The sequence below is a fragment of the Neltuma alba genome, unplaced genomic scaffold, assembly GCF_004799145.2.
Source record: "Neltuma alba isolate B1F8T4 unplaced genomic scaffold, ASM479914v2 tig00011963_pilon, whole genome shotgun sequence".
NCBI lineage: Eukaryota > Viridiplantae > Streptophyta > Magnoliopsida > Fabales > Fabaceae > Neltuma > Neltuma alba.
The window spans coordinates 24354-45887 of NW_021636541.1; the positions used below are offsets into that span (position 1 = coordinate 24354).

General features: G+C 37.1%; 3 protein-coding genes across 5 annotated transcripts; 1 reads left to right on the plus strand and 2 right to left on the minus strand.

Moving 5' to 3' along the window:
• Window positions 1-1018: 1018 nt before the first annotated feature.
• LOC114720084 (transcription initiation factor IIB-2) lies at window positions 1019-5109 on the minus strand. 2 transcript variants are annotated; one of them, XM_028905691.1, is made up of 8 exons: window positions 5000-5109; window positions 4543-4900; window positions 3214-3238; window positions 2852-2981; window positions 2622-2752; window positions 2394-2482; window positions 1695-1771; window positions 1019-1526 (listed from the first exon to the last, which is right to left on the minus strand). In XM_028905691.1, exons 2-8 carry the CDS (start codon window positions 4893-4895, stop codon window positions 1393-1395), a joined length of 939 nt encoding a protein of 312 aa, XP_028761524.1. In that variant the 5' UTR covers window positions 4896-4900; window positions 5000-5109; the 3' UTR covers window positions 1019-1392. The 2 variants fall into 2 exon arrangements, with proteins under 2 accessions (XP_028761524.1, XP_028761523.1); XM_028905690.1 differs by having other exon boundaries at window positions 4543-5109.
• Window positions 5110-8433: 3324 nt separating this feature from the next.
• On the plus strand, window positions 8434-10980 carry LOC114720083 (beta-1,2-xylosyltransferase XYXT1-like). Its single transcript, XM_028905689.1, has 3 exons — window positions 8434-9009; window positions 9134-9193; window positions 9528-10980. Exons 1-3 carry the CDS (start codon window positions 8805-8807, stop codon window positions 10799-10801), a joined length of 1539 nt encoding a protein of 512 aa, XP_028761522.1. The 5' UTR covers window positions 8434-8804; the 3' UTR covers window positions 10802-10980.
• A 1269-nt stretch (window positions 10981-12249) lies between these two features.
• On the minus strand, window positions 12250-18606 carry LOC114720078 (kinesin-like protein KIN-14L). 2 transcript variants are annotated; one of them, XM_028905686.1, is made up of 19 exons: window positions 18502-18606; window positions 18170-18327; window positions 17835-17981; window positions 17462-17717; window positions 17127-17230; window positions 16936-17007; window positions 16348-16443; window positions 15919-15993; window positions 15592-15673; window positions 15213-15308; window positions 14926-15099; window positions 14727-14833; window positions 14485-14640; window positions 14176-14360; window positions 13809-14059; window positions 13523-13686; window positions 12674-13350; window positions 12415-12596; window positions 12250-12327 (listed from the first exon to the last, which is right to left on the minus strand). In XM_028905686.1, exons 1-19 carry the CDS (start codon window positions 18566-18568, stop codon window positions 12251-12253), a joined length of 3126 nt encoding a protein of 1041 aa, XP_028761519.1. In that variant the 5' UTR covers window positions 18569-18606; the 3' UTR covers window position 12250. The 2 variants fall into 2 exon arrangements, with proteins under 2 accessions (XP_028761519.1, XP_028761518.1); XM_028905685.1 differs by having other exon boundaries at window positions 14176-14337; window positions 14462-14640.
• Window positions 18607-21534: the final 2928 nt, after the last annotated feature.

Sequence of the window (21534 nt, forward strand, 5' to 3'; positions counted from 1 at the left end):
TGCCGACTATATGTTCTATGGATATACAATCTATATATCTTATAAACCACTTGTTACGCAAATTTCAATCAAGAAAATAAAAGATGAGTAAGAGCTATGTAGTTTAGCTTAATTTAATATTGCAGATTTTGAAATTTCACACAATTCGAACGATGTTTAATTTCTAAGACAAAACAGCTCTCATTTTAAATTCCCAGCCACCTATTTCATACACCGCAGAAGAAAAAGATGGCACATACAAAATGGACAGCTAAAATTTTAAAAACTGCTTGAACCAATTTTGCGAAGCTCGAATTCTTTTTTGTTGCATTATTGAATATTGATTGCTTTCTTTTTTCGTTTTCCACTTTTGTTCTCCTTTTTCTTCTTGTCGACTTCCTTATTATCCGACAAAGATATGCTCCTGTCAATTACAATCTTGACATGCAATCCGCCCCCAATATATACAGGCACTGATGTGTTTGTGCTGAAACTTTATATATATATATATATATATATATATATATATATAAAAATTAACTGCTAAAAAGTTTTGGACTATTCATATAACTAAATACTAATCAACAGAACGTCCCAAAATGACATCTGTCGGCTAAAGTAACTAAAGAGGATAAGGTTTAAAAACCATACCTATTATTAATGTAAAATTTGTTTAGCTAATTTGATTAGATTAAAAAATTAATTAAATTAATTAATTATAATAAATATGACATGCTGTTTTAAAATACTTTTATTTAGGATTGTCTTTAACTTCAATTATCAATGTAAGAAAAATCTACCATCTTGTTGAGAAAATATTAATAGACAGTAGCTTAAGAGGAAAGTAATAAATATGAAAAAAAAAATAGTACATTTAAGACCAAAAATAACTCTGCAATTAAATCTTAATCAAGGAGTAGAGGAGTAATATTCTCCTGGATGCTTCAAAGCCAGCCTCGTGAATCTGTCCACGGGAGAGTCGGGTCCCATATTTACCTTATTCTATGCTTAATGCACAAAAGAGTGATGGAAACAAAAATATAGAAAGCAAAATTCCAAGATACGGTGCCCTCAAGGGTAAAAAGTACAACTATCAGCATTGCAAGGGAGTCAATGGATGTTAAAGACTAGTATAACTTTTAACTAAGTATTGATGCGGATGCATTCACCGTTTACCGTTTGTACATCAATGACTGGTGGAAATTGCATCAGGGGCATTCAAATTTATACATGTATGGATCGGATAGCATAAGGCCTCACAGAAAGCTCAACTTGTGACCACAAAAAATGGGCAGTGTAGGTCACCGCAAAGGAAAGATGGCATTTTCATTCCATGGAAAGAAGTTCAGCACATCCAAAACCAAATCATCCACTAGCATCCATCAAGGTTGTTATATATGGGTATATGACAGCTCAAGGACTGCAAAGATTCTTAATGTCCTCCTCCTTGGCATACCAACTAGGTATGATTTTTGAAACATGAGGATAAAGATCCTTGTAGGAGTTCCTAATGGTTCCTTCTGCGACCCCTGTGGCCACTGATATATCTGCAACCAATAAATCAAGTCATATATACATGTACTACAAAGGATAAGAATTCCCTCTTAAACATGAACATGGATGCCGGCGGAATTTCTTTCTAGAGACAATTCCTACTCTAGTTTTCCGCTTTTTCACTGATATAGTGTATTTGTGTTTAAAGAGATCTTACAAACCTTTGAGAGGTTTCTTATCATCTGAAAGCTGAGTTATAATGTATATCACAGCTGCAGCTATTGATATGGGGCTCCTCCTGGCAAAGATTAGACGTTTTATTAGAATTGATCATCAGTGTATAGTAATCTGCTTCAACATAGACCAACATTAATGCCTCCACAGAGCAACTAAAGGTAGATAATCACAGGCTGAGATTACAGTTGCCAGTAAAAGACATAGAAGCTAGTGGCCAAATACAATTGTCACTTCAAGTTGCACGCACACATCCACAGGAAGTTTCTGAACCCAAAATCTCACCCTTTCTTACTCACAGGCAAACTGCTTAAGCCTCAATCAAACAGCACAGTCACAATTATCGACAGAACCATGATCTTAGTATATCTTCATTTCACTTCAGAGTTTACAGATATGACACACATGGCACATAGTATAAACAGTTCAGATTTCAAACCTTACCCCCAACACAGCTTTCAAAAGTGACAATTAAATCTGATGCTAATTGTTTCAGTCAAGATAATTATAAAACCCTCATCTTAAGCTGATATCTTCATTTTATTTTATAACAAAATCCCCCAGAGTTTTTACTTCAGCCACCTATTTGATTGAAGTCATTATAAGCAATCAGCGAGTAACATGTTCACAGATCAATAGAAGTGAGAACAATACGATAGGCTAACCTTAAGTATCAGTACAATTACCTTATATCAAATTCTTCTGATTTCTGCACAGATTCCTGAGCAGCTTTAACCGCTTGATTATTCATGCCAAGATTAGAACAGAATCGCCTCTGAAGTTTTTTTTTTTTCAAATAAAAAAGATAATGTTAGTAACACCATTTGGAATCTATCAGCAACTAAGATGAGAAAGCTTGCCAACACAGCTGCCAAAAAAGCAAGATATACTACATTTCAATAAAAATTACGCACCATAAAGTCCCCAGCATGTATTGTTCCCATCTCCACTGACTGACCCTTCTCCAAACCCAGTTGTTTCACTATATATTCTTTTGCTCGGCCAATTTCCTTCTTTGTAGCTCCATTGGCAACAGAGCAAATTTCTAGTTGAAATCCATAGGTTCAGCCTTTCAGGGCAGCTCATTTTTATAGGGAAAGATAAATAGGAAGCATCCAGACGTTAAAAGAATCACAACATGTACCTTTTACAGTACGTGGTTTGGCTTCCTCTCGGCAAGCTATGTAAAGGCAAGCAGCCAACAAAGCATCCTGGTTTCTCCCCCTACTGGACTTCTGATCTTCAACCCTCTTATATATTTCATTAGCCCGATCCTTTGAATGAACAGCAAAAGGAATAAAAATATGGCTAAAACACTCACTTAAAAGATGAACATAAAAGCACAGAAGATAACAGATTCAAGGTGCAATTGACATGATGTAAGGTACACAAACATGGTCATAGAATGCTCAATCAATCAAAGTAATCATATGCAGTGCATATAGATGCAGCATCACCAAACTTCCCCATAACAAGTGAAGTGTCCAAGACGAGAGTGTATCATACCTTAATGGTAGCAACAAGTCCTAACCTGAAAATGTATAACCAATCAGTTAGTTTCCCAATAGAAAAACTCAAGTAAAGGATGATAAAAAAATCCCGCTCTTTTAGGCATGAATATAAAAACATAAAAATAGTAAGAGTATTAATTATGAGCTATAGATACTCTCATAGAGCTTCCGAAGTATAAACAATAATCAATAAATGAAGAGAAAGAAAACCCCAGATGAAGATTGGGGAGACACCATTTAACAAGATGAAAAAACTCATCCCAACAAAAGGAATGGTAAGCAAAGCATGTTTCAGAATGTATAGATATACATCCTGTTGCACAAATTACAATGGTTGCCAATAAATAATAATCCAGGTAGAATCAGAGTCACGCTACCCAAGCCTAGGGATGGACCAAGGCTTAGCATCTCAGGGCTAGCTTCCTGCCCACCTAAAGAATGACCAAAGATGCTATTACTAGCGTCTTGCTGATTCTTGTAAGTCCAATGATTCATGCCCCCACTTTCACGTAGGTGATGAGAAACATCTAGAGAAGCTTTACTACACAAGAGAAGACCGCCTGGATGATACAACATTGGGTTACAATACTGAAAGTGCTTTATAAAGAATTCACTCCAGCCCCTTTGTGCACACTCCTACGGATCATTAAGCTCTCTAGAAAATATAGTATCCTAGGTCCATTTACCGCCGTTATGTGGATGGTGTGACCATTTGAGACCCAAGATGGTGGCGCAGCATATTTTGCTCCCCATGCTACTTTTCTGGTTCCGTCCCTGGCCTGAGTTATTCACCTATTACTATCTCAAGAGAGAATTATAACAACGAAAGGATCACCAAATCTATATGCAAAGAGCAATTGACATCACAGTTTGCAATAACTGAGAGACTTATAAGAACGAAAGGATCACCAAATCTACATGCAAACAGCAATTGACATCACAGTTTGCAATAACTAAGATATGGAAATTTAATAATTCCTCTTTCACTACCATGATATAGCAGAAAAAGCTTCTCGGTGAGATTTCTAATCGAACGATGTCCAATAAAGAATTGTCCAAGATAAAAATTCAACGCTATGTTGATTGAAATTTAACAAACAGTCTAGCAGTCCCGAATATATACAAGTTCAACCGTCTCGCCCCTTATAGCTTCGGTCTTCGAAAGGCAATACCGAGATAAAGTCGAACAAATTCTAGCAACGTTAATCCCAGGTTTCTAGGAAAATTTCATCCTCCGTATCAAGTTTCTCAGATTAAATTTTTTTGCCCAGCAAAGCATCACCGCTATTGATGATAACTAAGAGCTCAGTAAACCGTGTCTCACCTATCTGACATAGTAGCAATGGTCTTGAAAGCCAGAATCAACCCTCGATCCGGGTTCGACCCGCGATTCTGCCACCGACCCAAGGACGACGATAGAAATTCGCCGGAGGTTCCATTGGGCTTGGCTATGACGGTGGATAAACCGCAGTCACTCAAGAGCGGGTTGGTGGGTCCCCCGACACGAACCGGGTCGTTATCAGCAGACTCGTTGGCGAAAATACGCCACTCAAAAATTTCATCAATGGAATGGGACTCGAGCACAAGCCCGCACTCCGAACACACGATGTCACCGGCGGAGTGGTCGGAGACCACCTCTGTCTGGCGCTTACAGTCGGAGCAGAACGCATCAGACATTTTTTCTAAAATCACCAAGAACGTGAAGGAAATTGATTCAGATTCCTGTTAATGATTCAACCTTTTCTCGCACCAAAAAGACTCAATGTTTTTAGCTAGCGTACCAGGCGATGGGGATTATGAGATGAGAGCTGATTTCCAGCAGTTTCACGCATATGTAAGGGTCGTTTCTTCCCCGCTAAGTTTTTTTATATTTTTTGGCCAAATCTTCCCCGCTAAGGTTTGTGCGCGCTAAAAAGGATAGACAAACCGAACACCCAAAAACAAAAAAAAAATATTTGAGGAAGATCAAAACTATAATTCCAGAAATACTTTTACTGTGTGTATATATATATATATGAGATAAATATATAAAAAAGTTTATTTCGATTTAAAAAAATATATATCTGAAAAGTAATTATTTGAGATATCCAAATATCAAAAACCAAAAAGAGGGGATCGTTGGGTATACATAGGAAAGTGGAAAGAGAAGTAAATGACTGGACCTGCTCGGGAGTTCACGTGGGTTGTCTTTGCTTGCTGGGTTGGGCGAATTGGATCGATCCCATTGGGTATGATTTGAATAACAATATTTTTTTGTCTATTTCTCGAGCTCCTTTATTTTCACCCATCGAGCATCCATTGAAAATAATTTTTTCAACCATTCACTGTCTTCTATTGTTCTTTATTTTTATCTAATAAAAAAAACTCCACACCTTAAACACACAATCTCATATTTAAGCAAAATTTAGAGGAAAAAGCATTTTTTTTAATATTTCATTATAATATTTTTTTGCTAAAGTATAAACATTCTGTTATTAGAGACAATCCTATTTAAAACACTGCCAAATACTAAATATAGACATCTATCTCAACGAATATTGGAATGCTAGTTCATTAGGTAGTCTAAAAGTCTTTACAAAATCAAAATTAGATGAGTTGCAAGAAAATTCATGTTGCTGCTCTGCTCCATGTTGACTTGGAATGGTCAGTGTAAGTAAGTGTTTTCTTTTTCTTTTTTTCCGCTGAAGTATAGGTATCTTCCTATTAGAGATAATCATATCCGAGACAATGTCAGATATTAAATGTGGGCACCTCTCCTAATAAAGATTCAAATATTGGTTTATCACGTTGTAAGAAACTAACCTATTTTATTAGACCCAACTCCTATTAGTGTGTAAGTAAGTGTTTGATAATTGGCCGCTTGGTCCAAATTGCACGGCCCAAAAGAGGTGAATAGCGCCCCCCGAGCTGTGGAATTGAAGGAGACTTGCGCATGTGGTTGCAACTTTGAGGGGGCTAAATCCCGAGGGGGCGTAGGGATTATTGTTTGGATTGGGCCTCGAAGTGTTTTTTTATAAATATTATTGGGCCTTATTTCTTATCCCTTGGGGCCTACAAGTGACATGATGCGGGAGGTTGTGTTTGGATTATAACAGCACAAAAACGAATCCCTAAATACGGAGGCATATTCTGGTCTTAGTGAATTCCCAAAACCTAACTCATTTAAATTTTATTTAGGAGGAAAAAAAAAAGTGAAGGCACTTCACTCTTGATAAACTCTTGCTTTTCATTTATTTTTTATTCAATAGAAAAGGTTATAAAATCAATCCATACAAATTGAATGGTAATAATAATTTCAAAGCGGGACAAATTGTGAATTGTGATATGCAAATATGTAAATTAACTCGCGAGAATTCTCTTTTTATTTCATCTTTGGAACAAGAATTTTTTTTTTAAAACAAAAAAAAAAACCTTGACATGTGAATTGCGATCTGCAAGGGGAGAGTGCAGAAGCAGAAAGTCAGTCAGAGTGGGAGTTGAGGCCACAGAACTGAGAGCAACAGATATGCACGTGCCTGGCTAGTGATTTGTAATTTTGTATCCCATCTCTGCTTCTCATCACTCCCCACTTGCAAATTGCAAAAATCTAATCTGATCTGATCTTCTGTTTTTGGGATACATAAAATAATTCACAAATGAATTCCAAGCCTCCGTTCCCTACTTTCCCCTGCCCAGCGATTTGTATCTTCTTAATTCTCTCTCTCTCTCTATTCTTCTCAACATTTCCCCATCACAGAAATAAATAAATAAATGTTGACGCTCAGTGTTTTATGAAATTATTATTTTTTAAATTTCCAGGTAGTTTATAATCGCAAACAATTGAAATCAAGCTCATCAACTTACCTTATTTCCACCACTTCCTGTGAATTTGTGAGCAAGAATTTTTTTTTTTAAAAAAAAAACCATGTTATTTGAGCATCATGGGTCGCCCGACTGAAGTTGGATAATAAGGTTTCATCAATACCCTGCTTTGAAAAAAATTACCTCTATTAATCTGAAGTCATATTTTCCATTATGATAGAGAGGAAACCATATTGAGGATTTGACACCCCAATAAATGATTACTGTATCCGTCTTAATCCCCTTCTTTGATCTGCTCTCCGTTGGTCCTTCTTGGTGACTCCATCGCCAATTAAATGATGCAGTCTCTTGCGTACTTTCTTTGCCGTCTCCCTTAAATATAATGCTATCATCTGGCATAATTTTCGTCTTCTCCCTTTAACGTATACACCTTGTTTCTAATAAAAATAGACAATACAGACTTTTATGGGGGAAAAAAAATATAATTATCTTGGGTGCAAACACGATACGTCTCTACGCAGATATGTGCACGTAAGTTTGGGCATCTGAAGCTTTGCCACTTTTGAACACGTCGAACTCCCACCAAAGAACAGGGACTAACATGAACTTGGCTTCCCTGGGACCTAATCACTTTTTTTTGGGGGGGGCAATATGGCGTCATCTCATTGACAAAAGAATTGTGTGGGTAACGTGCCTTTTTTCGAACGACCCCTTTACAGAGAGAGAGAGAGAGATATATATATATATATATATATATTTGATTTCTTTCTGTGGTGGTCAGAAATAAATAAAGAATTATAAAATAAAAATGTCAACAGACCCCCCCTCTAAACTCTCTGTTGATCCCAAATCGGTACTTAAGGCTGGGAAACAAAATGCAAGCCCTGCCCCTGATTAAGGCTTCTAAGAACCAAGTATAATTTGGACCAACACCCCACCCTCAACAAACGGTGGATTCACGAGCTGAGTAAAAATATTAGCATTTGCATGCAATATTTAATGATAATTACTCTTCCGGTCCTTGATATAGAACCTGAGTTGATTTTAGTCCTAAATATAAGATTTATTTATCATATTTATCAATTTTCTCTAAATTATTTCTATAGATATTCCGTCAACTATAATCAAGTAAAAGAAAGAGAAGAGGCATTAAGAAAAATGATTATGGTATTTTAGAAAAAACGTGTCATATTTCTTATAATTAACTAACTTACCTAACTTATTTAATATAATCAAATTAGTTAAATAAGTCTTATATTAAGTACCTATTATTTTTGCTATTAAAAAAAAACTAAAATCATATCCGTTCACATAGCTATTGGCGTAAGCGAGTGCCGATAAGAAGCCACCACCCAGGTTCCAGTCAGCGTCAGGCAGACTTTCTTTGGAAAGTTTGAGTTCAATATCGTCGTCACGCTGTGTACACTACGCGGTTTTCTACGGATACAGCTATCAGCCCACCACAAAGGTCTCTTCCCCAGCCTCCCTCTTCTCGTATAAGTCTCTTTTGAAATTTTCCTCGTCCCCCAAAATCATTCTTTGCTTCTGCCTTCCTCTTCCCCAATTCCCATATTGTTTCATCCACTCGTTGCAAATCTCTAGAGCCAACTTCCCAAGGCAGCTCAAAATTCACCCCTCTCTTTCTCTCTTTATCCTGTATTTCTTTGGAACAGGGTACGCTCTTATAAGAAAGTATCACTTTCCCCCAGCTGCTTCTTCCTTTCTGCATCTTTCTGCATAAGTCTGGTCTTGTCGAGGAATAAAAATACTTTCTTTAGGGGAGAAATGGTCCGCTATCACCGGCACCATCAACTCAGGAAAGGTGGAGAATCCATAAAAGACGACGTGTCTCAAAATGAAAATAATGACCCTGGCTATTGCAGGAGAACCAGGTCCAGGTTGTTCTCTCTCTTCTTTCTCACTCTCCTCTCCTGCTGCTTCGTCTTGGCACCTTCTTTCATCGGCTTCTCTTTCAGTCTGCCCCGCTTGTGTAAGTTTCTCGCCTCACGCCTTCCTCTGATTTCTTTCTGTTTTTTTTTTCCTGTTTCTTGTTTCGGTCTTTCCCAATCTCTGTACAACTCTAAATATTGTTTACCTTTCTTTTCGCTTTTCAGACCCTCTTGGCACGGAAAACGGCCCGGCCGTGGTCGGGTTGTGCTCTTCAGTTGCTGGGGGTAGGTGTTCCTATTCTATTGTTCTCTGTGTGCTGATCTTTTTTTTTTTTTTTTTAAGTAATGAAATTCATATCTTCTATCTCAGAAATTCCTATTTTTCATTAGGACTTGGGATAGAGACGTGTCTTGGAAGCCCTCTTCTGTAAAAACTAAAAAGATAGATAGATCAAATTATTGACATATTTGTAACCTTATCAGAGGTCACTATTTGATTCATATGCTTATATATCTTCTATATTTGGCTTGGTCTAACTATTCAACAGTGACTCCTAAGGTTTTTTCTTGTGTTGGATGTTTTCCTTTGATATCTTACATACTTCCATTGGTGATGCAGGAACTATATGTTGTGATAGGACTGGCTACCGTTCTGATATCTGCATAACGAAAGGGGATATAAGAACACACTCTTCCTCCTCCTCAATCTTCCTTTACAATCCCATCGGCGTCCATAATCATATGACTAATGCGTCAAGAACAGCTGTAAGTAGTAAACGGGATGATGATCGGGTGCTCCAACATGAAAAGATCAAGCCATATACCCGAAAATGGGAAACAAGTGTCATGGACACCATTGATGAACTAAACATCATTTCCAAGAAAGTGATTTTGGGTACTGGTAATCATAGTTGTGATGTTCATCATGACGTTCCTGCATTGTTCTTCTCTACTGGTGGCTATACCGGCAATGTTTATCACGAATTCAACGATGGGATCATACCTCTGTTCATCACCTCCCAGCATTTTAACAAGCAGGTTGTGTTCGTCATACTTGAATACCACAATTGGTGGATTATGAAGTATGGAGACATCCTTTCTCATCTGTCAGGCTTTCCCGCCATTGATTTCACTGGAGACAACCGGACCCATTGCTTCCCCGAAGCCATTGTTGGTCTGAAAATCCATGATGAGCTTACTGTGGATTCTAGGTTGATGATAGATAACAAGAGCATTGTTGATTTCCGAAACCTTCTGGATCGAGCTTACTGGCCTCGGATTGAGAGCTTGATCCAAGACGAAGCAAAGGAAGCACAGGATAGATTACTCCCTAGATCATCAGAAAATCAAGGGAACAAGCCTAAATTGACTATTTTGTCAAGAGCAGGATCAAGAGTGATAACCAATGAGAACCTGCTAGTGAAAATAGCAGCGGAAATTGGGTTTAAAGTCGAGGTTTTAAGGCCAGATAGGACAACAGAATTGGCAAAAATCTACAGAGCACTTAATTCAAGTGAGGTTATGGTTGGGGTACATGGTGCTGCGATGACACATTTTCTGTTCATGAAACCTGGTTCTGTGTTCATTCAAGTTATCCCTCTAGGAACATCCTGGGCAGCAGAAACATATTATGGTGAACCTGCAAGAAAGCTTGGATTAAAATATATTGGGTATAAAATCCAGCCCAAAGAAAGCTCTCTGTGTAAGAGGTATGATAGAGATGATCCTGTTCTTACAGATCCAGAAAGCATTAACAACAGGGGGTGGGAATACACTAAGAATATCTATCTTGACAGCCAAAATGTCACATTGGATCTCAGAAGATTCCAGAAAAGGCTGCGTCGTGCTTATGAATACAGTGTTTCGAAATTAAATACGCATCTATCTCAGTAATCTTCATTTGTTCCATGCCTTCGTTTAACTATTTCTTTTCAATTTTTTCATTCTTTAATTTGTGCTACTGGCGGTTTGGTTTGGATGACGCTTTTTCCTTCCCCTCAGCAAAGCAAGACAATTGTAAAAGTATACTTTTTATTAGTAAAACAAACTGAGAGTATATATATTTTGGGAAATGGATTCTCACCCTTGTCCTTCCTCTACCCTCCGTTTGGTTTAACCGTTATTAGATTAAAATTTTAATTTTAATAGTTTAGAATTAATATTTTATAAAAATATTATTATAACTTTTTTATAAAATATTAAATATTTTTTTCATAGGCATTAAATTTTAATTCAATGGTGATAACCGATACAGAGAAAAGCAGGGTGGAGGAGGGGTGGAAGAGGATAGATCCATTCTCAATTTTTCTGGCTATTGTGAAATATGAATCGAAGTAAATATTTAGGAAAAATGACAAAAAAAACCGCCAAAATAAAAACATTACACACACGGGGACCAATTTATAAAAATTATTATCAAAACCCATATTAATATTGTGATGAGTTTTTATTTATAATTGAGAGTTTTTTTTAATCATTTTCTCATAAATTTAAGGGGTCTTAAAAAAGAAAGAGAGAGAGAGAGAAGAGGGACATTAATGATAGATATTTTTCAATGGAAGCATTCCTTGTTGCGTGTCAGTTTGGTACGACAAGGAAGCATGTGAACGTTAGGCAGATTCGATGGGGACCACTAACGGCTAAGAAATTCTGAGTTTTGGGCAGATTATGCATGCCTGCATTGCATTTTTACAGCTTCCAAATCTATTCCTGATTCCAGTTGATGGCACACTTAAGTGTACGGTGAACAAATCGTTTTTTCCTATTAAAAATATGATATTTAATTTTAAAAAAATCATCATATAAAGTCACATTCTAATATTGAGATAGCAGTGGGTATTATCGTCAAACATGTAATTAGCATGGTGCAGTAGTGCAACCTCCACTTTTGACTAAAGAAGGCATTGAATTATGTGATTTTTGTTGCTTAATAAAAAGTAGTAACATTAGTATTTAAAAAGAGAATTGCAACAGGCAAAAAAAAAAAAGAATTGATTTTCTTATTTAAGACCTATATGTAATTATCCCTATACAAAGCATTATCAACACAACTGTGGATCAATTAAAAAACCACTAAAAAAAGTTGACAATTGTTCTTGTTTGACTGAATAGGCAATTAACAATGCGATTCTGGCTGCTGAGCAAAAGTTGGCAACTTTCAACTTTTTATTGAAACCAGTAATGGGGGGAAAAATCAAAACTTGATTTTGACAAAGGTAGTTTCATAATTACAGGAAGAAGACGTTCCTAACCAAGCTACTTAATTGACAGCAACCGACACAATAGTTAGTTTAGGCGTGCTTAGAGTCAAAGCACTGACCCACAGTTATTCCCTGTTTTTCTCTATAGCCACCGTTTCCCACTCTTGGTGGCTGATCGCATTGTAGGAGGCGTTTTCGTGTTTCTGTGCTCCTTATCGCCTACAGAAATAACAGCACTAACGAGTAAAAATTACGCATTCAATGAAATACTAATGAAAAAATAATTCTTTCTTGTGTTTTACTTACTGGAGACCACAGACTTCCCTCCAAGAGAAGATCTACGGGAGTTTTCAGTGCCAGGTGCTTGAATCCCCGTTAGAGATTGTCTCCTTTTTGTTCTCGCAACAGAACTTGGTGGTGATTTTGCTTCAATTATGTTAGTATTGCTCTTCATGGGTGACTTCACTTCCACCATATTTTGTTGGCTCCTGCAATTTCACAAGCAAAGCTTCACTAAAAACGACCAAAAGCAGGAGATAAAACTTGCTTGCTTTATTTCACCCACCTCTTATCTGGTCCATTAATGAGTTTTCCTATGGTCCGTAAGGATTTCCTTATTTGGGAACCTTTGCCATTTGTGCTGCTAACCACATTTGGTGTCTGGAAATCCATGGAAACCGCAACATCGCTCCTTACAGCTTTATATGTTTCAGTCTTATCAAACCCTTGTGTTTCAGGTGTCTCAGGTAGTTTAAGTGGATGAACTTGAGCTGCACAATCTATTTTGATCACCTTCTTCTGATATTTAATGCTTGTAGGACTTCGAGGAGCTTTAGTGTGCAACTCTAACTTGGAACTGCTACTACTGAAATGCCCGACTAGTTTTGGCGCTGGATCAGCATCTCGCAGAGAACGGTTTTTCTGTTGAGATACTGAATCCAACTGTAAAGATTGGTCTACGTCAGTAACATCTTTTGGCTGTACAGTGCCCTTCTTGATTATGCTTTTTGAACCTTCCAAGCTCAATCTTCTTGAACGAGGCATAAAAGAAGGTGATTTCATTCCACTTTTATCGTCAGGCTTCATAGAAGTGTTGTCATTCCTTGTGGCGCTACAGTTCTCAATGCTAAGTCTTCTAAGGCGCAATGGAGTTTTCTCAGATGGAGTCCTTGGTTCTTTAGTCCTACTTAACTGTACTCTCTGTGCTTCCTTGTTCGACAATGCCATCTTAAGGTTCTCAACCTAACAAATCATGGAAAATGAAGCAGAGGCAACCAGCTTAGTATAACTACCTATGATACCAAGGAGTCAACTTAGTAAGCCTTGAATTTAAATCATAATTTTCCAACTCTCTCCCTCTCCCTCTCCCTCTCTCTCTCTCTATCTGTGATAGCATTATATCCAGCTCTCTTACCTGTTCCTTAAGTTGCATAACCTCCCTACTTTCTCTATTCGATCGAGCTGCTCCAAGTTCCACAGTGGAAACTCGCTGAGCAAACTTTAGAGTGCTGATTGTTTCGCCAAAGGACTCTTCTTCAGGACTCACATGAGCAAACATCAATGTTTTGGCTTGCCCACCTGATGCGAAAATTACCAAGAGAAAACTCTGTGAACAAAGGGCTATATATATAATTTAGGGGGAAATGGTTCAATGTTTAATTTGTCATAACAAGGGAAAGCGTCAGAGTGTGAATTACAACCTAAGGAATCCTGCAACAGAAGGGTGAGTTTACTATTCCGGTAAGGGATGTGAGAGTTTCTTTGAGCCAGGGCTGTGATCACATCCCCCAAACAGGAAAGAGACTTGTTGATGAATTGTGCTTCTTTTAGTCTTTCCCCTGTAACTTCAGACTTCTCCACTCGCTCACTTCCAGCAAGGTCTATCAAATGCAAGCAACCACGAATGGAGCTCCCAGAGATATCTTTGCCATGAACATGCACGGTGAGAACACTGAGATCCATGCGGAACAGACTCATCACTATCTCAACTAAACTGTTTTACATTTTAATGTAGCAAGCATAGATTAAATCTAGAACTAATAGCTCCGGTTGGTACTAGAATCTGACCTGTGGGAACGACTACTCCGGTTGTTGATGGAAGTGGAACTAACAGCTCGGTTAACCTCACCAAGTTTCATGAGGCTCAATACATCATGTGTAGATTTTACAGAACGCAATGTAGCATCCGGAAGGTTCAAGCCATTGTCATTACAACTTCGTATCTCTAATTTGTGGTACGTTAAAGAAACGAACTATTTGCAAATAATATTGTAAAATCAGCAGGGAGAGAAGCTTTGAACATTATTATCAACATGTTTCTGGCGCACAATATAAACCAGTAAGAAAAGGATATTTGTTGTCTGTCTTTTCCTCTGCAAGCAAGTCTCTTACTTGCTCATTGTAAATCTCAACCATTTGAACGTAAATGTCGTAAGTTATAATGTCCTTTCGCTGGTTAGACATCTGGAAAAGATCATTTAATGCAAGATAATTAATCCCCATATCTTTAGAAGATCCACCTGATGGCCCACTCTGTCACCAACCAAAAAAAAGAACCCAGGTTAATGTCGGTAACCACTAATAGTGAAGCGGATATAGATCATGTCAAAGTGGCTTACCATGGTATATGTCTTCCCAGATCCAGTTTGTCCATAAGCAAATATGCAAACGTTATATCCATCTATCACAGATCTAATTAGTGGTCGAGTGTCCGTGTATATTTCACCTGAGCATGGTAAATAGTAAATTTCCATATAGAGAAGAACATAAAGAAAAGAATCTGCAAAACTGGTTTGTAAAAGATCGTTGTGGAGCTACCTTGGCCAGCCGATGGTCCAAAAACCCGATTAAACTGAAAAACTTTCCTTCCATCTTTTTGTGTTTTTGATGGATCTAATAGGACTAGAGAACCATCCTTTCCAATGAACTCTATAACATTCTTGGACTCAGCACAGGAGGATGGCCTAATTCTGCAGTAAACTCGAATATTACCTGAATATGATTGAATTTGAAAAGGGTAGACAAAGTTAGTTTAACGAAACTTCCCCCCCCGGGGGGGGGGGGCAACAAGAAGAAGAAGAAGCGTAAGGTAAAAGAAAATCAACCTTTCAGATCTTGGACCATATTATATAACTTGCTGTTCTCCTTCACCACCTTGTAATATCCACATGCAGCAGTGGACATTTCCAGTACCTGGCAGCCTAAACTCATGTCGCAATCAGGAATAGATGATTAAGAGCAATATCAACATGTAACGAAGTTAACACGCCAGGAAAAAAAAGATGACGGTATTTAAAACATCAACACAATTCTTAAACATCATAACCATCCACATTCCAACCTTTTTGGGTATTAGGATATGTGGTCATGGATAGAAACAATACGACCAGATAAAGATTATGTATAAGAAAATAAGCTGCTTCTTATTATGTTACAGTTGGCGTAACAAATTAAAAACTTGCAAAATACAGCGGCTACACATACCTAGGTAATTCAGATCTCTTTGAAACTGGGACTTCATCTCTTCAAACTCATTCTTAGTTTTCGACAGCAGAGCTTTGAGATCCTGAAAGACGCATCATTATACCAGCATTATTATGGGAGCTCATGTTACATACAAATGACCACGTAAACGATGAAATATACATTCATTTTTATGACCTCCACGATAAACAGTACCCGCTAATGCTTTCAGTTTCCAGTAAGAAGGGTGACAAAAGCAACGTTTTTCATTTAAACAATGTTCTAACTGCTTCTTCTTCTCCGTTGTAACCAATTCTAATTCAATAAACAAGCTACATGGAAACATACCACAAGTTCTTTTTCCTGCTGGTCAAAGAGATGCTTCTGGCTGCAAGTGCACTTAGTAGTGCAGCCTCTGCAACACTATACAAGGCAAACATCGGTCATATCAACATCTGTCCATCTACTAAATAAAGCATGCAAAGCTCGTTAATTTTTTTATTTTTTATTTTTTGACCTGGCAAAGCTCGTTAATTTAGAAAACCGGAAAAACACGGTTTGCTGCCAAGCATGACGTCGCTACGCTCATCTGTAGCTATAAAAACACACTGAATATGCTACCTTTGAACATCGTCTGTCACCTTGACACTTAATGACAAGATGCACGTTACAATTACAAGTACGGAAGAAATATTATTGAGCGGCTGTTTCATGCATAAATTTTAATAGACAATTAACAGAGTAGGAAGTATTAAAAAAAAAAAAAACAGAAGGTACCTTAAAATTTTGAGGTGTAGATTCATCTGACACTGTGGATGTTGAATTACTTAAAGTGCTCCTTTCTTTTGTAAAACCCTTCAGCAGCAATGCTAACTGTTTCCGGTCAAAATGAGTTTTTTGTTAAGTATTAACCAACTTTTTTGGAACAGAAGGTTTGGCATTGAAAATATATGGCCAAATCATCGAGGCAGGCCAAAAAAACTGCAGCATACGAGTAACTACCAAAATTAAATTTTTGGAGGTCAAAGTTAGCTTTATAGGAGACCAGGACGTTAGGTTAGATGGAATGATCACAATATCTGTGTGACAGCTACAGGTGAGGAATTTTCCGAGGCTAGGTCTTAATGGGCTTAAGGACAGCAAGGCACACTTCAACAGCCATTATTTCAACCATTTAAGATATTCTTCGGTTTTCGGTAAAAATAAAAATGACGGATGGTTGTTTTTAACTATCTCATTACTTCGGAAAGAAAATAACGATTAATGATGGCATATATGTATTTCTTCAACAAATAAGAATTAACAATATGACTTTTGGCATACAGACAAATCATACATAATGATCATGGATAACATCACACTCACCTCGGGGAACTTGGCTTGGAGCTGATCCCCAACACAAGTTGACATGATCCCACTAAATAGCTTAATTGGATCCTGTAGCATCAAAAGGAGAAAGATAAAAGGCTCAAGAGTTTTATCAACCAATGTATTTCAATATGTTAATTTAATAATTTGAGGTAAGATGTTTACATGATTACATTTCATTATAATACCTGTTGGGCATTACGAATAGAAGCAACAAGGTTGCCGTCAATATTTTCCTTGGCGTCAACCATACAGTCAACCAATAGCTTAACAATTGATTCCACAATTTTGCCTGTATTCAATAGAAGTATAGGGGGAAAAAAATAAATTATTGCCAACTGAAAGTGAGAACTGAGAAGAAGAAACAGTTCATCAGGGTCTGAATTCAGCAGGCTTCTAAAATTTGACAGATCAGATGCAACTTTCTTTTATGAGCTATTTGTACATATTCCTCAGCATAATTGAAAATTGCAGCTTTAGTAAATACCAAACCCCATGAAAAGGCAACAGAGAGTGGCTGAACCTTCTGGTTTCTGAAAATCACCCTCGAGAGAATGCTCTTGATCTGACGTGGCTGACAAATCCAGGCGCCTACAGGCATCCGAAGAGATTGCAGCTGAGGGTCTTGGATACATTCTACTGGCAGAGTGCATTAAAAAAGGAGATCTTAAGTGCCTGTTACTTCCATTCTCAGTATTTGTCCCCTTCCACTCTTGATGCGATTTAAGCGCTAAAACGCAATCGACAACCTTAGATACTGATCCCACGTCTACAGCATCCTGTATAATAAATAGTCAACCACAATTCATACTCGTCTCTCCATAAACACAAGCTTAAAAGCAACTTTTCACTTGCCAATTCATTCACATGATATGGTTACTAATTCACAAGATTACCCGTTCAAGATCAGAAGCCTCAAAGGGTGGAAGCTTTAATTCTTCTGCTGCAACCAGAAAATTTCTTACATTTTCGAAGTACTGGTAGGCAGGCAAAGGCTGGAAATCCCTAGCAACCGATTGCAAGGGCATTTGACAATCCACAACCTTAAAGCCACAGGGGAAAATTGTGTCAGCAAAATAGAGAGAAAGAAAAAATAATGCAAGACTGAAATTTACGACCTCCTATTATGAAAAGCTCCTGTTTGATTATACGTAATTGTTTGAACTATAGCGGGTGATATATTAGATTAGCGAGAAGAAATAATGAACGCGATAGTGGAACATAGTGACACCTTGGGGACGGCTCCTGCATGAATCTTGTTGATTGCCTTGCAGAGAACGAGACCATTTCTTAAGCAAGAAATGAATTCTCTCTCCGACGGCTGATTGGATATGCCGAGCGGGCCCACTTCCCTTTCAAGCCACTCTGCGGCTTCATAACGTCTCCAAGCTGCAGAAGTTGTTTTGAGAATCAGTAGATATGGATTGAGACGGAAATGCAGAGGGAAAAGATGAAAGAAAAATATAGATGTTCTTGGAACATAACAAACAAACAAAAAAGAGTTTTTTTTTATGCGAACCGACCCTTGATTATAATGAACAGTGGGCAAAAAAATAAACTGACCCGCTTCTTCAGCTTTTCGTGACGCCACATTCAAATCGTGAAAGCCAGTTCTTGAGCAATCCTCCATGAAAAATCCCAAATTTTCTGGATTCCTACAGAGCTTTGAATGAATAATCAAAATCCAGAAATTGCCAAAAACCCAAGACAGCAACTTTCTTTCTTTCTTTCTTTTTTTTAAAAAAAAAAAGATGAGTTGGAGAGAAAGAGGAGATAGGCAGAGAGATGAATACAGGTTCTATTAAGTGGGTGCTTTTGCCCAGGACCTGAACCCAGAAAACAGAGTGAATGTGGCTTTCTGGAATGAGACAGTGAAGGAGAGTGATGAACAGCAAGTGTGAAAGATTTGGTGGGGCAACCGCCCGGAGGAATGCGAAGTTTGGGTTAAGTTTGGATCAGAACCTGAGGTGCGGAATTTGTACCGTTACCTATGATTTTGAATTCAAATTGGTAGGCCACGTTGTGGGACCCGGGTGGGGAATGCGAAGGAGGATAATCTCCGTCCGTCGTTCTCATGATCACGGAACTAATGAAGCGACGCGGATTGATCATTGATGTGAGGGCGCAGCACGCAAAATCAGGTCCCTCTTTGGGTAATGGAAGTTCAGGTGTTCCCCGAGTACGCTTGCCATGCCCAATGCGGCAATAAAATCTCTCGCTTTTATCATCGTTATTATCAGGCAATGTGGGAGTTTATTAGGAGTAATCACTTTTTTTTGCCAACAATTAGGAGTAATCGCTACAGTTGCTTAAAAGGTTATTTATTTTTTTCGTATCTGCTTTTTTAAATTTGACTTTTTTAAAAAAAATTCTCTCCATTCTTTTTTTATATATATATATATAGCGTAGAGTATATTCTCAAATTATTTTGAATTTAAGATTAATTTTTGTCAAGTCAAGAATATTAAAATTAAAATCAAATCTCTTTCATTCCTATTCACATAAGTAATGATAATTGTTTGGATTAACATTCCTAAAGCTTGCCTTTGTATGAAACATCATTTTTAAAAACTGACAATTACTTAGATGATATAATTAAAAATAAAGTCTAAACATAAAATATCAAAAATAATATGAATCTGATAAGAATACACATAACTTTGAGAAAAATATAAAGAGTTATCGTCCTATTGAAAAAAACGTTGTAAATAAAAAAAACACTTAATTAGATATATTTCATGAATAAAAATATATGTAAAAATAAAATTTAAAATAGCATAAAACATTTAAAAATTAATTTCATTGAAGAAAAGTTCCTTAGAAGAAAAGGTCACATTTTGAAATTCTAAAATAGAGCTTTCAATCTGGCTGTCTTTTTGAAAAAAGAAAGGGGGGGGGGGGGGAACCTCACTTGCCCTCAACGCACATAGAGGGATATAGATTACAGCGGTGGTGCATCGTATCTAGCATCTCAATGAAATCCAATTAGGCGGAGAAGAAAGGAAGATCGAGAAGATTTAAGTAACAGGAAAGTTACAAAGCACCTTTAATTTTTTCTGGTAGAAAAGAAAGTCCTTTCTGCTAGTTCAAAAGGTTGTATTGTTAAACTTCCATAAAATTACTAAAATCGCTTTTGAGGGAGAACATACGTACAGGCAGGTCGAGACATGTTCAAATTGACCTTCAAATTATAGTTTGTGTGGATTTTCTCCAGGATCAGATCTCCAGGACTATGATTTCTCCCAATACTAGGTTTAGGGCTAAAATAAGGCCGGGAATGTATTTTTGGCCCAAAAAAAAGGCCCGCTTTATGTCGAAGACTCCAGGTAATGGCCTTGGGCTTGACCATTAGCCTTTTTTCAAAAAAGACAAAAGGCCTCTTGCTTGGACTAGTTCATCAGTTTAGTAGGCCACACTCAATTTAACCCGACCTCAGGTTACTACTAAACTAAACCAAACCATAAATTGTCAAACCCAACACAACCAAAAACCATACTAGACTTCTGGTTAGGTTTTGATTTGGTCTCGTTTATCTATTGTACAACTCTATAGATGAATGGTCATATAGACCACATCTAAAATTTATATTACATTCGGTCCTTAATATAAAAACTAACTGACTAATTTGAGTAGATCAATAATATTTGTTAAGTTAGTTATTTATAATAAATATGTCTTATTTTTCTTAAAATATTTTTGTTAATTATGTGTATTAGTTAGAACAATCATTTGATGAAATTTTTAACACATGCAACTAGTACAAGGACTATTTTGAAAAAAAATAAATAAATATGAGAGATAAAGTAAATTAAAGTCTTATATTTAGAACCAAATTAAAAATTAAAATAACTTTTATATTTGGGACCGAACGTTGTATAGTTTTGTTTTTCAAGTTGTCCGAAACCATAAATATCAATTGCCTCCATACACTTCTATTTTTAAACGTGACGAGCCATCGAAGTTTAATTGGAGAATTTTTTTTAATATGCGCAGTGCTTGCGTCAATTGAAAGTGTGTTGAAATCCAGAATCGGGCGAATAAACCATGAGCTCACCGCAATTATTTAAAATTAAAGATCAATTAAAAAAAGGACATTTACTTCTTAGCTGGGGATGAGAAGAACAATAAGGAAGGAGAACATGAAGAAGTGGGTGGGGAGGTGTTAGTTAAGGTAGTAATTAATAAGTGATGGGAACGAGTGAGAAGGCGCGGCGGCCATGGCGGCGGAGACACCTCGCCTGACATGAGCTTCCGTCCCTCCCTGTTTTGATTCTCATGGGAAGGACTGCGTGTGGCCATTGGATGGGGCAATGAGCAAGGATCCCTCTATTTCTCTTCCTCTTTGTTTTTATTCACTTCTCATTTCAATCATAAAATTAAAATTTTAATGTTTCAGATTTTATATGCATAAAATTATGAATAAAATATTAAATTTTCAAAAAATAAATAAATAAAACAAAATGAAACTTTTAAATTTTAGTCAGGACAATTCAAAAAATTTTATGAAGTTATTTTCTAAAACATAAATTCTGAATTATTAAACTTTCAAACTTAATTGTTAAAATAAAAGGTGAATAAAAATAGGGAGAAAGAGAA